Genomic DNA, 18,499 nt, shown 5'->3' on the forward strand with positions numbered 1-18,499 from the left:
AATAAACCTAAATGAATCCAGCTGCTCTACATTACAAAACAACGACTCCATTAAACAAAGGAAACATGTTTATTAATATAATAGAGCTTATAGGAGGTGCATTGAGGAGCTCTGCAGCATGAAAACAAACATTTGAAATGCAGGAAGTGAAACATAGTCAGATATAATCATCTCTGTGGTTCCTCTAACATCATTAATATTATTATGATTATTATATCATTAATGAGCTTTCAGTAATGATTTCAATACATGATCAGATGCTCAGACTGTCTTTACTCCTGATGTGTCCTGCTGCGTTTCTTTTCTTCAACTTTATTCTTTATTATTATTATTATTATTATTATTAATAATAATAATAATAATAATAAAACATCCAGTCCAGTTGAAGGTTTTCCTCCCACATTAATGACAAACTAAGTCATGATTAATCATCAGCTGATTAATAAACCAGTGTCATCTAAACATCAGAAGCTTTTTAGAAAAGAGTCACATGGGAGCAAAAAAAATACACAACAGTAATCAATAAAGAAAATATATAAAAAAATAAACAAAATCAATTATATGAAATTGTAAATATATATATGTATGTATGTGTATATGGAACCTATACAACTCAGCAACGTGCAACATCTTACTGTTTTTACAGGTCTACATATTTTTCTATTCATAATGCATATTTTTTATTCCTTTTTTACTCTTCTTTATTTGCACTACTCTTTAATAAAGATGTGAATGCACCGTCAAGATTGCTATTGAAGTGAAGTTGCAGTTCTAAATCTTAAAGAATAAAGTGCTTAATAAACTTGAGCGATTTAATACTGGTGAAATGCTGTTAGCCTGCTAGCCATGCTACGTTAGCTCCTGCAGTTTAGGATTAAAAAGCTGCCCACAATATTTCCCGTCCCGCCTGCTTTTAAACAAGAAAGTGCTAGAAAATGGATTGAAATGCACCTCTATGCCGACGATACTGTATTATATAGTGCTGCTGACTCTGTCCAGTTGGCTGTATGGAAAATATCACTCTCCTTTAAAGGCACTCTTCTATCTTTAATATATTTACTCTCTGTAGGTGTTAATTTGAGCGCACTGACCCTTTAAAAGACGTCTTTTTTTACATCATCAGCAGGAAAGAGATCGGAGACATTTCAGGTCACCGGCTCACCTGCATTTCCAGCAGGACGTTTGTAAATATGATTCTTTTCACGTTTTCTAAGAATCAAAACAGCAACAACAACAATGAAAACAAGAATCAGAGCAACAACAACCGACGGAACAATTATGAGTTGGACATTTACATTCTTGTTTCCTTCCTCCTCATTTTCAGCTGTGTGACCTGCAGAACAGAAAACAGGTGTGAGGGATCCACAAATCACCTGAGTCTGAGCTCTATGAACTCACCTGAGTCTGAGCTCTATGAACTCACCTGAGTCTGAGCTCTATGAACTCACCTGAGTCTGAGCTCTATAAACTCACCTGTAACCTCCAGGTGGACGAGACAGTTGATCTCAGGCCGAGTTGTCTTGTTGCGTCCCGTCGTGCTGGCGATAACTCGACACTCGTACGTTGCCGTGTCGTTGACGCTGACGTTCTTCAGGACAACAGAAACGTCTCCGTCCGTCATCTCTGGATCTCTCAGCGCCACTCGACCGCGGTAACGTGCGTGCTGGTAACTCTCGTACGAGTGCTTGTATCTGTAGAAGAAGACGTAATCGTCTGATTGGAGGTCAGGTCTGGTCCACTCCAGCAGCGTGACGGAGGCGTTGGCGTGAGCCTCACACTGAAGAGTGGCGTCCTGCCCAGGCCTCACCTTCATCTCCTTCATCTCCTTCATCTCTTCTGGGTCTAAAACAGAAACAGGAAACACTGAAGCAGTTAGAAAGTCGGTTCAGCTCAACAGAAAGCTGAAACAGATTTATTAGTTCAGATAAAACAGAACATCCCGTGATCCGATGGAACAGCAGAGACGATTATTAACATGATCTGTATCCGTTAACATGCAGCAGAGTAAAGTATTTAAAGTGTTAAAGTATTTTGTAGAGCTCAGCCGGGCTGGGATCCGGAGTGTTAGACGAAATGATGAATCTGTTAATCAAACAAATATCATCAGTTTAATGATAATAATCATCAGCTGCAGCTCAACAAGCCTCGAGGTCAGAGAGCAGCTGGTTACACAACTAACTGGTTCTCTTGTTGACGCCCTGTGGTTCTCTGGTTCTCTGGTTCTCTGGTTCTCTGGTTCTTATGTTTTAGACAGATAACATGAACACATGAAGTCTCTCATCGGTTGTTCAGTTCAGCAGAAAACAGAAAGTGAAATGTGAAATGTTTCTGTTTCACTTTATTTGCATTAGGAAACATCTGTTTTCTTTTCAGATCAGTCCAGTTTGTCTCTTTAAGTGAGACTCCTGCTCTTCGTTTCCTCTTTAAAAGAACACGAGTACAATAAAACAACGACACATTCTTCAAAATGCTCCTCTAACCCAACAATCAAATGACTAGTAACACTTATAATAACAATTATATAACATGAGCACAGGCTCTTTATGTAAACAACCAGCTGGCATGACTCATATAGTGTGTACACTGCATATAGTGTGTGTGTGTGTGTGTTTGTGTGTGTGTGTGAATTCACCTCTGGCTGCAGAGATCATACAGACGAGCAGGAGAAGGAGGACAGCTGAGGACAACATGGTGGAATGTTATGAAACTGATCAGCTGTTGTTTACTAACAGAGGAGAAGAAGAAGGGTGGAACCTCATCACGTGATGGACTGCTGCATTCAGGTTCGCTCAGACATTTAACTACTGCAGATCTCAGCCTTTTACTTCCTACTTTTAGAACTGTTGCATGCAGTGTGCACATAACTGGCACATACTACTACTTCCTCATAACATGGTGCCTTGAACTGTGACCAGAGAAATGTGTACATGAATGCATTCAATAAATAAATAAAAAAATAAATAAATAAATGCATTCAATAAAAAAATTAAATAAAATAAAATAAATACATGCAAAATAAATAAAACATAAATACAAAAATAAATACATAAATAAATAAATAAGTGCAAAATAAATACAAAATACATGCAAAAATAAATAAATACATAAATTCATTTAAAAATTAATATAACATAAATACAAAATAAATAAAGAAATAAGTGCAAAATAAATAAAACATAAATGCAAAAATAAATACATAAACAAATAGATACAAAATAAATGCACCTGTGGTACCTGGGAGAATCCTCCGTTTCAATCAGCAGTCCTGGTCCTGTCCTCTCCTGGTCCCCTCCTGGTCCTCTCCTGGTCCCCTCCTGGTCCTCTCCTGGTCCCCCCCTGGTCCCCCCCTGGTCCCCTCCTGGTCCTCTCCTGGTCCCCCCCTGGTCCTCTCCTGGTCCCCTCCTGGTCCCCTCCTGGTCCCCTCCTGGTCCCCTCCTGGTCCCCTCTTGGTCCCCCCCTGGTCCTCTCCTGTTCCTCTCCTGTTCCCCTCCTGGTCCTCTCCTGGTCCTCTCCTGGTCCTCTCCTGGTCCTCCCCTGGTCCCCTCCTGGTCCTCCCCTGGTCCCCTCCTGGTCCTCTCCTGGTCCCCTCATGTCTGTCTGTGTGTCTCCGTGCTGCTCGGTATGAATGAGGACAGGCGGTGAGATCAAGCCCCGCCTCCTCCCGCTCCTCAGCCAATCAGCGCTTCACAAAGTTTGAGTCTTTTTTTATTTCTTTCCAACAACTTTATAGACACCAGAGAGCTGAACAACGACAACAGAGATGCATTCAACATAATACAGAGTCAGGTTTGTACAAGTCAGGAGTTTATATTAACATTTACATTGCAATTAAATATTGATTAAAAAAAAAATATATATATATATATGTATATATATATGTATATATATATACATATATATATACATAAAATATATAAGTATATATATATGTATATATATAAAAATATAAGTTATTTATAAAATATATAAAAATATATATTTGTATTATAAATAAGTTATATTTTATATATATAAAATATAAATAATTTATAATTTATATTTATATTTTATATATATATATATATATATATGAAATATAAGACTTCTGTAAGTCCCAATAAATAAGACATCATCTACTGAACAGAAAAGAAGTGTAATAAAATAAATATATAATATAATAATAATAATAATAATAATAATAATAATAATATAAAATATAATATATAACAATACTTGTATCTAATCTGCACACATAAAGATATTTATATAAATGAATGTTATTCTCTGTGTGATAAAGACATAATCAGTCTGTGTTCGTTGGTTCATGACGATCAAACCTTTTTTTATTTTCCTGTTTGGTGCTGAGAGCAAAAACCACAGAGTTGTTGAGAACACCTCCAGAAAGGGAGGAGGAAGGCTGAGCTGAGTCTTCATCACTCTGAGGTACGATGGGACTCACTGCTCTGCTGTGGCTGCTCTGTGAGTACAATACACATTATTACAATATGAGTTACTATAGTTAAAGCTGGTTATTAATCACCACCAGTGATGGAGCGTAAAATGATTTTATTACTTCAGGTGTTTGTGTTTGAGAGAAGGTTAAAAAGTTAAATGAATATAACTCATTAAAGTGTTAAATGTCAGATTCAGTGAACAAACCTCAACAGTGTTAAACGACCGTCTCACCTCCAACCACAGAACACATCCTGCCTCACTATGAGACCTTTATTTGAAACATCAGTCACAGAAGATGAACTCACATCTGGTGTCATTCATTCATTATTTATTAGAAGAAACTGAACTTTATATTTAATGTTTTAATATTCTCTTAGAGACAAAAGTTTCCATCTTCAGAACTTCTGGAGTTTAAGTTGTGTGATTAAACATAATGAAGTGTTAATTAAAGCTCAAAACTAACCAGAGTTTCATCTCTCTTCAGTTCTGACTTCACCGCTGAGCTGCACAACAACCCGAGGTCAGTCGACTCGTTTAATGACGAGCTCAAACATACAGAGGATAGTGATAAAGAGCTGATCAAATAATACATACATATATAAATAAATGAATATATACATAAATATGTCATTAAATGTAGCAAAAATATTAAAAATAAATGTAGTCATTAATTAATTGATAAAATGTGACATAAATTTATATATTTTTTAATTTGCTTCTTTATTAATTAATCTTTGTATTAATTCCCTGTTTAATAATCCCTTTTTATTTATTTGTATTAATTTTGTTAATTTGTGTATTTATTTTTGCATTTATGTTTTATTTATTTTAAATGTATTTTTCTATGTGTGTATTTATTAATGTATTTATTTATTTATGCATGACTTTCCCTCTGTATTTCATCCCTTATTTATTTCCGTATTCTTTTTTTAATACATTTCTTGCAATAAATAAATAAATAAATAAATAAATAAATAAATTTAATTGAATCTTCTCACCTGAACCTGACGAACACAAACTTCTACGTTTTGCTCAAAATATAATAAATCCCTCCAGCTCGTCTGACTCTGAGTCCCAACAGCTCTCAGATGTTTAAAGGACAGTCTGTCTCTCTGAGCTGTGAGGAGGACGACTCTGCTGGATGGACTCTGTGGAGGAACATCACCAAAGAAAACAGGATTCAGTGTGGAGCTGGCTGGGGAAAACCTGCTGGTTCCTCCTGTAACATCAGCTACATGGTCCCACAGGACAGTGGAGTTTACTGGTGTGAGTCCAGAGAGGGAGCAACCAGTAACACCATCAACATCACCGTCACTGGTAAGATCAGCCTGTAGAGTCGAGATTCTAACTTACTGATGTTTCAGAGCCGTGGTCGGGGCCACAGATTCTAACTTACTGATATTTCAGAGTCGTGGTCGGGGCCATAGATTCTAACTTACTGATGTTTCAGAGCCGTGGTCGGGGCCACAGATTCTAACTTACTGATGTTTCAGAGCCGTGGTCGGGGCCACAGATTCTAACTTACTGATGTTTCAGAGCCGTGGTCGGGGCCATAGATTCTAACTTACTGATGTTTCAGAGCCGTGGTCGGGGCCACAGATTCTAACTTACTGATGTTTCAGAGCCGTGGTCGGGGCCACAGATTCTAACTTACTGATGTTTCAGAGCCGTGGTCGGGGCCATAGATTCTAACTTACTGATATTTCAGAGCCGTGGTCGGGGCCATAGATTGTAGTATTGATGACGCTGTGTGTAAAGGGATGAAATGCTATAGTGTGTCTCTGTGTTGAGGTGGACCAGTGATCCTGCAGAGTCCTGTCCTCCCTGTGATGGAGGGAGATGATGTCACTCTGCGCTGTAGGACAAAGACGTCCTCCAGCCTCTCAGCTGATTTCTATAAAGATGGCGCCCTCATCAGGACTGAGCCTGCAGGTCACATGACCCTCCACCATGTTTCCAGGTCTGATGAAGGCCTCTACAAGTGTCTCATCAGCAGTGATGAGTCTCCACCCAGCTGGCTCACTGTCACAGGTGAGAAAAATAATCAGTTTCCTTTATTGACTTAAAGAGTAACACCTGGCTGAACAGGTGTCCCCTCTGTCCTGCTCCTGTAACCATGCCAACAGTGATGTCACAGTGTACTGACTCGACACGACTACAAAGAGACACAAAACAACTACAAAGAGACTCAACACGACTACAAAGAGACTCAACACGACTACAAGAGACTCAACTCGACTACAAAGAGACTCAACACGACTACAAAGAGACTCAACACGACTACAAAGAGACTCAACACGACTACAAAGAGACTCAACTCGACTACAAAGAGACTCAACTCGACTACAAAGAGACTCAACGACTACAAAGAGACTCAACGACTACAAAGAGACTCAACGACTACAAAGAGCTTTTGTAGTTTTGATTATTCATTATTATTTTTCATTTTCTTCAGGGAAACCCCCCTTCACACCTCCGCCATCGACCTCCTCCACTACGGCTTTCTCCTCTTCCTCTCCTCCTCCTCTCTTAGTTTCGGTGTTTCTTGCATCCCTCTGTGGTCTGCTGCTACTGGTTGTACTGGTTGTACTGGTGAGACGATGTGTCCGGAGGAAACCTGAAGGTGAAACTCTCAACATTTCACATAAAGGTTTAGATTTTGAAAACAGATTAAACATTATTGTGTTTCAGTTACATTTCATTTATGTTGCACAGTGGTGGTTCCCGTTTGTTTATTTAACACACGTTTAACATTCATTCACAACTAGAACAGAAACTTGGTCAAATGAAATGTTCTTTAGTCCATGAAGTCCTGATCAGAGGATGTTTCCGGTGTGAAACTGCGCTGGTTGCCTGTGTTTTGTGGTCAAAGTGTTTTTCATGATAGCAGAAGCTGCCGCCCCAGTTTCCTGTTTTCTGATTAAAAACACTTCAGTTGAATTTAGACGTTTTACCACAGAACTGAGTCCTGACACGATAACTTCACTTGTTTGAAAAACGTGAATAAATGTGCAGATTTGCATATCTCTGTATATATTGTGCTCACATGTGATATTTCTATAAAAGTACTGTTGATGTTTATTTATTAACAAATCAGAGATCTGTTTATCCAATGTAATTATTAATATAATTAAATTAAATACTTCAATATCATACAGGTTTTCCTCCAGCTATACATCTTCCCTTCATTTGTCATTTTTATTTATCAAACAAAGAGTCTTAAAACCACTACAAAGACTCAAAATGACTACAAAGAGACTCAAAACAACCAGAAAGAGACTCAAAACAACCAGAAAGAGACACAAAACAACTACAAAGACAACTACGACTACTTCAGTTGAATTTGGACAATACTTGCAGTGATAATACTATTTTACTTTCTTTTGCAGAGAGTGATCCAGCTCCAGTCTACTCATCAGTGAAAAGAACAGAAGACGTCAGTGATGAACCAAACAGGCTGAGAGGTACAGCTGGGGCTGATCAATACATTGATATCGATGCTAACGGTTTATATGGATGGAAAGTCTGTTCACACCCACTTCATGCACTCATTGTTGTGCATACGTGCATCTTGCATGGCCTTAAAGGAGAGTGATAGTTTCCATATAGCCAACTAGACAAAATCAGCAACACAATATAAAACAATATAAAACAGCATCGTCTGCATACGGATCACTTTTTCCACTATTTACCTCCAAAAAAGAGTGAATATTAGCCAACGATATGCAAATTTGTTATGGAGGACGGAACCTGACAAAATCAAAAATAAATGAATAAATAAATAAATTACTTAATAATTGAATAAATATGTCTTTAAATGTATCAAAAATAATATTAAAAATATATCTAGCCATTAATTAATTGATAAAATGTGACATAAATTGATATTTCTGTTTAAATTTGCTCTTTATTTATTTATCATTGTATTAATTCCTTTATCTACTCTTCTGTTTACATTTATTTTGCATTTATTATTTGTTTATTTTATATTTATTTTTTAAATATATGTATTTATGCATTTATTTATTTCTGCATGATTTTTCCTTATTTATTTCCCCAAACATTTGTTTTTATTTCTGTATTCTTTTCTTTACAGATTTCTTTGTACATTTCTTGCAGAAAATAAATAAAATATATAAATGCATAAATACATAAATGTATAAATAAATATAAAATAAATGCAAAAACACATAAATAATAAATGCAAAAATAATTAAATAAATTTAGGAAATAATACAAATAAATACACAAAATAATAAAAGGGAAAAGTAAACAGAAGTGTAAATAAATAAAGGAATCAATAGAAAGTTAATAAATAAATAAAGAAGCAAATTAAAAGAAATATCAATTTATGTCACATTTTATCAATTAATTAATGGCTATATTTATTTTTAATATAATATTTGCTGCATTTAATGACATTTATTTATTGAGTCATTTATTTATTTATTTCCATTTCCACCATAATTACCATCCATCCACCTGCTATACATTGCATATCATATATGTAGGATTTTGGTAATATTGTTTAATTTCACTGAAAGGTTGTGTTATATTGTTTTATTGTTTCTTTCTTGAAATATTCTATTCTAAAGTATTTAATTTGACTCTATTTGTTCTAATATTTAGTTGCTTTCTGCTGTTCATCACTTGTATTCATGTTGTTTTATTTAGCAGAGAGTGATCCAGCTGCAGCAGAAAGAACTACAGACGTCATTTATGGACCAATAGTGATCAGACCACACAGGACCAGAGGTACAGCTGCTCTTCTGATTTATGTCTTATTAAAATGTCATTATGCTCCGATACAACCCAGCTGGTCAGAGCTCAGATTCACCACATAAACAGAAGATCTGACCAATAAATCGGTCAACCTTCATGATTTATATCGTTTGTGTTCAGAGTTTACACCGGAGCCAGAGGTCGTCTACTCCACACTGAGGTCAACCTCCACACCTCCACACCAGTCCAACCAGTGACGTCCAGCTGCTGGTTTACTGCTCTCTAACTGCTCACTAACTGCTCTCTGCAGATACTTAGAGGTATTCAATTAAAACCCCTGCTGCTGCTAAATGTTGGTGCTGCTGCAGGCCGCCGACCTCTCTGGTACAGAGGACGGAAGCTGCCTAAATAAATACATAAATAAATAAATAAATAAATAAATAAATAAATAAATAAATAAATAAATAAATAAATAAATAAAATAAATAAGTCATTAAATGCAACAAAAATAATATTAGAAATAAATGTAGCCATTAATGAATTTATAAAATGTGACATAAATTGATATTTCTGTTTCAATTTTCTTCTTTATTAATTTATTTTTGTATAAATTTTCTTATTTATTCATCCATTTAATTTTTCCTTTTATTTATGTATTTCTTTTTATTATTTTTAAATGTATTTATTTTTTCCTTTTTTAAATTTATTTATTTTTTCATTTTATATTTATTTTTAAATGTTTATTTATTTCTGTATTTATACATTTATTTATTTAATTTATTTTCTGCAAGAAATGTGTAAATGAACATATAAAGAAAATAATACAGAAATCAATAAGTTTGGGGAAATGCAAAGGGGAAACAATGCATAAATAAATAAATAAATAATTTTAAATAATTATAATAGAAACAAGAATAGAGAGAAAATAATAAAAAATAATAAAAAAAAATAGATGAATACAAAATAAATGCAAAAATAAATACATGAATAAATAAAAGGGAACATTAAACAGAAGAGTAAATAAATAAGGGAATTTATACAAAGATAAATAAATAAAGAAGCAAATTAAAACAGAAATATAAACTTATCTCACATTTATTTTTAATATTATTTTTGCTACCTTTATTTATATATTTATTTATTTATTGAGTCATTTATTTATTTTTTCATTTATTTTGGAAGTGTCCGTCCTCCATTCTCTGGTGGTATTTATTTGAGTTATTTTTTAAACAAAAGCTATTTTAAATAATGAATTATGTGTTTAAGATGTGCACCAATAACCTGTGTGATTTATTGAATATGAATCATTCTTGTTGGGGGAGTTAGTTGTGGACTTTAGCAGTAAGTCATCATGTCGGTGCAGTCAGAGTCCAGCAGGTGGCAGCAGAGCAGCTTCACTGTAAAGTCCTGCTGTACCTTCCAGTACTCACACTACCAGAGTATTTAGTACGAGAGGGAAACCTTTACTGTGTCCTGATACATAGTATGTTCAATAGAGTACTCCTATTATTATTTATGTTTTTTTTTTTTTATTCACTCTTCTGTTTCATTTTCCTTTTCTTTATTTATGTATTTATTTTTATACATTTTAAAATGTATTTATTTATTTTTAAATGTGTGCCTTTATTTCTGCATGATTTTCCCGTTGCATTTCACTCCTTATTTATCGGGGTCTATCTGCATACCAGCAGATAAAAGCAGAAGTGTGAACTGACTCAATAAAAGAGTTATGAAACAGAGTCATCAGGGATTTGTCAACCTGGAACGTGGCTTCCTCAAACAGAAGAGACGCTGCTGGCTTCACTCACACAGCATATCTGTGTTCCTCTCAAAGGTCAAGTGAGCCAGTGGATGTTCTGGACAGTCCAGATAGCACCAGCAGGTGGGGCTGTAGGGAGTTGAAGGCAGATGAGAAGTCTGCAAACAACAATCTAGCCTGGTTTGCAGTAGGAACTAAAGTAAAAAGCAGTGAGCTGGACGACAGTAAACAGAAATATAACTACATGAACACGTCAAAAGACTCAAACTGAGTTCATTAATCAGACCAACAGTCTCACCATCAGGTCTGATGTTCATCAGCAGGTAAACAACAGAGATCAAACTTCAGATCAGTTCTAACATGTTACTTTATCTGGAAGCAAAACAAGTCTCGTCACATTTCAGGTTCTTCTGTTAACAGACGCGCCCTTAAAGATGGACCGATTTCAAACCACAGAGACAAACATGAGACTAAGACACACCCAGACGCTCTGTAACATCACAGCGTGTCCAGGGTTAATGCCAACATTAAAATAAATGTGTCATTAAATGTAGCAAATATATTATTAAAGATAAACGTAGTAATTAATTGATAAAATGTGACATAAACTGATATTTTTAGTTTAATTTGCTTCTTTATTTATTTATCTTTGTATTAATTCCCTTATTTATTTACTCTTCTGTTCAATGTTCCCTTTTATTTATTTATATATTGATTTTATTAATTTTTAAATGTATTTATTTATTTTTGCATTTATTTTTTATTTTATTTTTATTGTTAAATGTGTGTATTTATTTCTGCACAGTTTTCCCTTTGCATTTACTTCATTATTTATTTCCCCAAACATACTTATTTGGGGAAATGGAAAAAATTATAAGGGAAAATCATGCAGAAATAAATACTTAAATAAATACACATATTTAAAAATAAATATAAGATAAAAAAATAAATAAATGCTAAATAAATAAATTTAAAAAATAATAAAAAATAAATAAATAAAGAGTAATTAAATAAGGGAATTAATACAAAGGAAAATAAGTAAAGAAGCGAATTATTAAAAGACTTCCAGCAGTCTAACGAGAGGTAATAAAAGCATCTCCAGGTCTCTGAGAGACAGATAGTCCTTCACCTCGGCTGAGAGTCCGAACTACAAAAACTGATTACTAATTTGTTTGTCAGATTTGAAGACGCCGTCAAACATTACACCAAGATGTTTAACCAGTCGAGTCGTCAGATAGGTCAGGACGTCCAAACGTTAATGATCTCAGTCTTCTCTTCATTAAGAATGAGGACGTTTAGAGTTCTGATGTCATGTAGACAGTTAAACAGTCTTTACTGGTTGGGTTTATAGGTTAATAGATTATTATCCTGACTGGCGGATAAAATCATCAACTCATCTGACACTGCGTCAGACGGGGAAAACCACAGAGACGGAACAGACAACTGGTTCTTAGTTGTCTGATTCTTTGGTATCTCATGACTACTGATCCCTCCCTCTCAGAGGAACGCTGCATCATGCTTCAGCTTGTTTGAGCCCAAAGACACACAGCGTGGAGCTGCTAGTATTATTATCCTTTATTTAACCAGGTTAATCCCGTTGAGATCAAAGATCTCTTTTACAAAGGGAGACCTGGTAAAGATAGCAGCAACACAGTTATAGTAAAAGTAGCAGACAGCACATGAATTAACATGAAAACCTGCACACAGACGACCTGGACTGCAGTTCCTACTTTGAGAACAACGAATTGCAAAAATGTCCACAGAACGCAGATTATGACTTCCAGTTTTCCTTTTTAAAAGAGAAGACAAGTAAGAATGAATTATACCCAGAATGCTTTTGTAGATAAACACACACCAATGACGAGCACATCACCAATTCACTGTAGAGTAAAGTACACGACGGTGAGACAGAGGAGGACAGTTTGTAATGAATCTCAGTGACCCGTGATACACGCTATCCAGCATGAAGACAAAGCAGCTCGGCCAGTTTGTAATCCGACTTTTATCACATTTAATTGAGGCTCTGTTTACTTCCTCTCTTATTACTGAGCGGATTATTGCAGGTGTATTACTCCACGGAGACGCGCCGGCTTCCATCCGGGTCCTCTCAGGTCTAACAGGTCTAACAGGTGAGGCCAATGGCGTCTTTCTTTTTCAGTTGTTGTTTTTAGGCATCAGAAGTTTCAGCTTTGGTTCTACTGCTTTGACGATTTAAGAAAGATTCCTGTAATTAAATGAGTTCATTATGAAAGATCCACCTTGTTTACTAGTTATTATTATTACTATTACTATTATTTGATTTTAATTTGAATTAGAGGTCAGAGTCCAAGTACGTGTTGACATAAGAAGAAGTTGATGTTAAATGTTAAACTCATCAACAGAATAAAACAGAGTGAGGCAGCAGAGAGCAAACAGCTGTATAACATCTGGAGTCATGAGATGCTGAAGCAGCTCTGTGGTTTCCTGACTGCTGCTGCTTCTTCCTCTTCCTCTTCTTCCTCTTCTTCTTTTTGTGGTGAAACTAAATACTGCTTTTATGAGTCAGAGTTTTTCTCCTATAACTACAGAATACCTCAGAGAGAAACCCCCTCTGCATTAACAGATGCTTTCAGTTTAGTTTTCAGTGAATCGTTGCAGAGAGATTACTGATTACATCCTCCATTGTTCCGTGTGCCTCGGCTCACAGCCAGCGAGGAGTGGTTTAACAAGAAGTTAAAAACAATCACGTGACTTTCTGTAAACCAGACCGTCAGTAGTGGAACTTCCCGCTCAGCTCTGAGCTCGAGGAGAAGTACTTTGCCTTCACATTTGGTATTCAAAACAGTCTCATCAGGAAGGTTACAAGATAAAACCTGTCGTGTTTTTGATGAAGTCAGAGGACAGAAACCAGCAGAGTTTATCAGAGAGTAGGAGACACAGAGTCGGTTGAGAGTTAGAGGTCATAAACATTAACTGCACAGTAAAAGCAAAGTTCAATTCAAAGTGCAAGCCAAACTCCACCTACTGCACTTTTGAAAATTAAAAGTAAACAGGCTTATCTAACCCAACCGCCCTCCCCCCGCCCTGCAGGAAGAGATACGAGTTCCTGTTCCAGGATGTCATGTTCAAAACAACTTGTGTTACACTCTCACCACCAGAGAGACATCATGTTGGAGGACAGAACCTGCAGAAATGAAAATGAAAATAAATGAATAAATAAATAAATAACTCAATTAATGTCATTAAATGCAGCAAAAATAATATTAAAAATGTAGTCATTAATTAATTGTTAAAATGGGACATAAATTGATATTTGTTTTAATTTTCTTCTTTATTTATTTATCTTTGTACTAGTTCCCTTCTTTATGTACTCATCTGTTTATTTATTTATGCACAATTTCCCCTTTGCATTTCCCCACTTATTTATTTCTGTATTCTTTTATTTACATTTTATAAAATAAATAAATAAATACATACATACATTTAAAAAATAATATATAATAAATAATAAATTAATAAAAATAAATTAATAAATAAAAGGGAATATGTAAAAAGAAATGTGTAAATAAATGTATAAAGAAAATACATATATTGTTATATCTCAAAATTAAATGAATAAATAAATAAATTACTCTATAAATTAATAAATATATCTATATATATCTATTATATGTAGCAAAAATAATATTAAAAATAAATATAGTCATTAAATAATTGATAAAACGTGACATAAATTGATATATCTGTTTTAATTTGCTTCTTTATTTATTCACCTTGTATTAATTCCCTCATTTATTTACTCATCTGTTTAATTTTCACTTTAATTTATTTATGTAATTTTAAAATGTATTAATTTATTTTTGCATTTATTTCTAAATGTATTTATTTATTTATGCATGATTTCCCCTTTGCATTTCACCCTGTATTTATTTCTGTATTATTCTATTTACATTTAAAAGATAAATAATAAATAAATAAACAAATACATTAAAAAAATAATATATAATACAAAAAAATAAATTAATAAAAATAAATACATAAATAAAAGGGAATATGTAAAAAGAAATGTGTAAATAAATGCATAAAGAAAATACATATATTGTCATATCTGTTTTAATTTGCTTCTTTATTTATTCATCTTTGTATTTATTTACTCTTCTGTTTAATTTTCCCTTTTATTTAATTATGTAATTTTAAAAATTATTTATTTATTTCTGCATTATTTTTTTTATTTATTTCTAAATTTATTTATGTATGCATTATTTCCCCACTTATTTATTTCTGTATTCTTTTCTTTACACATTTTCTTGCAGAAAATAAATAAAATATGTAAATGCATAAATACATAAACAAAGACATACATTAAAAAATAATATCAAATAAATAAAAAAAAGTATAAAAATAAATACATATATAAATAAAAGGGAATATGTAAAACTAAATGTGTAAATGAATGTATAGAGAGATACATAAATTGATATTTCTGTTTTAATTGGCTTCTTTTTTTATCTTTGTGTTTGCTCTGTTTAATGTTCCCTATGACAACAGGTCATGAGAATGTTATTAAAACAAACATCAGCTGAGGTCACAAGACTGGAAAAAGTCCCTTGTCACGCTGCCTCGTGTGTTCACAACAAACTGGACTGGAACAACAAACAGACGGCTTGTTTACTGATAAATAAATAAAAAGATGAGATGGAGTTTCCAGACGGTTCACACCGACAACGCCCAGAAGAACTGGAACAGTCTGATCAGAGTGTCCTGAAGCTGAAACTAGAAGAGGAGACTCCTCTCAGGAGACAATCCCTGACCGACCTACAGTCATGGGCTGTAGTTATAAAGTTCTCCTCTTTCAACCACTCAGAGAGCTTCACATTACTGACAGTAACTCACCCACTGATGGCTCAGCCTTCAGGGTTCAGTATCTAAACCGCCGGCCCACAGCTGCCTGATGGAGGAGTCTACATGCAGCTGCCGTGTGACTGGTTATAGAAAGCCTGGTGGACACAGCTGCTTTGTGTGTGTCGGATGAATGACTCCTTCTGTCGGGTTGCTCATTGTCTCCAGATCTGTTCACAATGGAGCATTTGATCTACAAAGTCATGACTCAAGCTGCTGGGACTGTTTTAGTGTAGAATATAATAGTATAAAGAGCGGTGAACGCCACGTAGCGAGGAGGTCGGAGTGGACGGGTGGGCCTGAAAAAACACCGGACTTTCACCAGGAGACCAACATGGTGCCCCGTGTGAGGCCAGAAGTCAACGTGGATTTATCTGTCACGTAACTTCCGTACTTAAGTTACAGCACTTCTGGAGTTATTTAAACCTAAACCACCATCTTTTATCTAAATGAGTAGTTCTGTTGCCTAATATCTTATGTTTTCTGACATATCTGGGACTTCACCAACATGTACAGAGCAGCAGCAGTGGTTATTTCTCCCATGGTTATACCGGCGGTCCGACTAGTAAAACGAGGCGAAACTTTGCTTTGCTCGGTCTGAACGCAGCAGAAGTCTAATCAGAAGCAGTGTGTCCTATAATAAAAGAGAAGCAGTGTGTCCTATAATAAAAGAGAAGCAGTGTGATCTATAATAAAAGAGAAGCAGTGTGTCCTATAGTAAAAGAGAAGCAGTGTGTTCTATAATAAAAGAGAAGCAGTGTGTCCTATAATAAAAGAGAAGCAGTGTGTCCTATAATAAAAGAGAAGCAGTGTGTCCTATAATAAAAGAGAAGCAGTGTGATCTATAATAAAAGAGAAGCAGTGTGATCTATAATAAAAGAGAAGCAGTGTGTTCTCACACTAGTTTCTACCCACAGACAGGACTTCCTGTCTCAGACTGAGATGGTGGGGGAGGTTTATCAAAGTTAAAGTGGTCTCTAGACTATTTGAAACCCCCTGCTCCGCCCTCTAAATAACCCGACATTTAGTCACCTCTGATTACAGGGACGGGCCCTTTGAGTCATACTTTTGGTTTTGGTATACAGGAGGTATCACTCCACAGTTACAGACATAAACTAGGTTCAGTTTGATGAAGTCTGTATCGGTATCATCTGTTCCAGAAGCAGGACGTTCATTCAGAAGTCGACACGTAAATGATGTGAAACTACTGGAGAACACACTTCTCTTCTTTCACATAAAACAACAATCTCAAGCTGTTTAAAACATCATCTCTTCAACTATAAGCTGCAACTGTGCCGATAAATCAAGCTCGTCTCCAGCCCTGATATTAGCATATACTTCCCAGCATGCATTGAGGTTCAACCCCTCCAGAAACCCTTTAATCTAACGTGTCTTTATACTCCTGATGATCTTCACTCTCATCAAAACAAAACCAACACAAGTCATGGTAGAGATAACAAAGAACGTACAGTATATCGCTAAGAAGTTAAAGTCAAAAGTTCGTTCCATTTCAACGTCAGCGCTACGCTTCCGCCATTTTGGACTGAAAGTAACGCCAGTAAAACGTCCGCCTACTTAGGTTTAGGAAGTTAACAGAAGTAAAGTTGAATAAGTCAAAACTGGGAGCTCCCTGAAGGCTTTAAAAGGGACTGTGTGTAAGTTTGTACACCTATAAATCATTTTAATCAGCCTGTAGACTGCTTTTATTGTGAAAAACCCGGGCCTTTATGTGAGTGCCTTTATTTTCTTTATTTAACCATAGCTAACGGTCGGTTAGAAACGGAGTCCGCTAACGGCAACAAACGACCACAACTCAGACTCCGACACTTTCTTTCCACCAGAATCACAAGTTTAACATATAAATGTATAAATAACATTTAAATGCTGTTGCAGTGTATTTATTATTTTGGTTATTTTTAGTTTTCTGGGGACGACCACCAGACCCCCCCTCCCGCTTCAGGTTAGAAATCCTCCCTTTATTTAAGGCCTCTAGGTTGGCCGGTCTGCACATAGAACCCCTTTAGAGGTGATAATGAAAGGCTCAGGTCGATTGGGTTTCAGTTCTCTGTGTGTGTTTCAGTCCTTTGTTTGTTTCTCACCTGGGCGGTTACCTGGAACACCGGTGTGTTGTGGGATTCTTCTCATACGTGTATCAACAGGTCCAACAGGTCACACCCCGTTACATTCATTTCTAGAGAAACGAAACGTACTGCAGCTGAATCCTATAAATCATGTAAACACATTTTGGTTCATAACTCACAATCACTCAGCAGACTGGCATCTGAAGGTCGTTTGGAGCGCCGAGCGCCGGTTACCGTGGCAGCTTCAGGTTCAGGTTCCTGTATGTGTACCTGTTGGTAGACTTGGTTTACAGTAAAAAGACATTTTACACACACAGACAATAGACACACATGATAAAATATATACTCAGAGCTCCACTGTATGGAGGACGAGAGCTGCCAAAAATAAATTAATTCAATAAATATGTCATTAAATGCAGCAAAAATAATATAAAAAATTAATGTGGCCATTAATTAATTAATTGATAAAATGTGACATAAATTGATATTTCTGTTTAAAAGTTGCCTCCTTATTTATTTATCTATCTTTGTGTTAATTCCCTTTTTTTATTTACTCTTCTGTTTAATGTTCCCTTTTATTTATTTATGTATTTATGTCTATTCATTTTAATTTTTTTAAATGTAT

At 35.2% G+C, this 18,499-nt stretch overlaps 2 protein-coding genes across 3 annotated transcripts in view; one reads left to right on the forward strand and one right to left on the reverse strand.

The window, feature by feature from the left end:
• Positions 1-50: 50 nt before the first annotated feature.
• LOC119482087 (protein lingerer-like) lies at positions 51-4,413 on the reverse strand. Its single transcript, XM_037759489.1, has 5 exons — positions 4,375-4,413; positions 3,235-3,578; positions 2,633-2,677; positions 1,474-1,691; positions 51-1,333 (listed from the first exon to the last, which is right to left on the reverse strand). The coding sequence occupies exons 1-5, from the start codon at positions 4,411-4,413 to the stop codon at positions 1,146-1,148; spliced, it is 834 nt and encodes a 277-aa protein (XP_037615417.1). The 3' UTR covers positions 51-1,145.
• Positions 4,156-18,499, forward strand: part of LOC119481778 (low affinity immunoglobulin gamma Fc region receptor II-like) — a 32,739-nt gene continuing 18,395 nt past the window's right edge. Inside the window, exons 1-7 of one of the 2 annotated variants that reach the window (XM_037758996.1) lie at positions 4,156-4,458; positions 4,919-4,954; positions 5,491-5,751; positions 6,226-6,465; positions 6,890-7,057; positions 7,824-7,898; positions 9,109-9,280. In XM_037758996.1, coding sequence (XP_037614924.1) covers positions 4,428-4,458; positions 4,919-4,954; positions 5,491-5,751; positions 6,226-6,465; positions 6,890-7,057; positions 7,824-7,898; positions 9,109-9,278 — 981 coding nt within the window. In that variant the 5' untranslated portion in view covers positions 4,156-4,427 and the 3' untranslated portion in view covers positions 9,279-9,280. Of the gene's footprint in view, positions 4,459-4,918; positions 4,955-5,490; positions 5,752-6,225; positions 6,466-6,889; positions 7,058-7,823; positions 7,899-9,108; positions 9,281-18,499 lie in introns of those variants that run through there. The other variant, XM_037758994.1, reaches the window with a different exon arrangement.

Source organism: Sebastes umbrosus, chromosome 22 (genome assembly GCF_015220745.1).
Source record: "Sebastes umbrosus isolate fSebUmb1 chromosome 22, fSebUmb1.pri, whole genome shotgun sequence".
NCBI lineage: Eukaryota > Metazoa > Chordata > Actinopteri > Perciformes > Sebastidae > Sebastes > Sebastes umbrosus.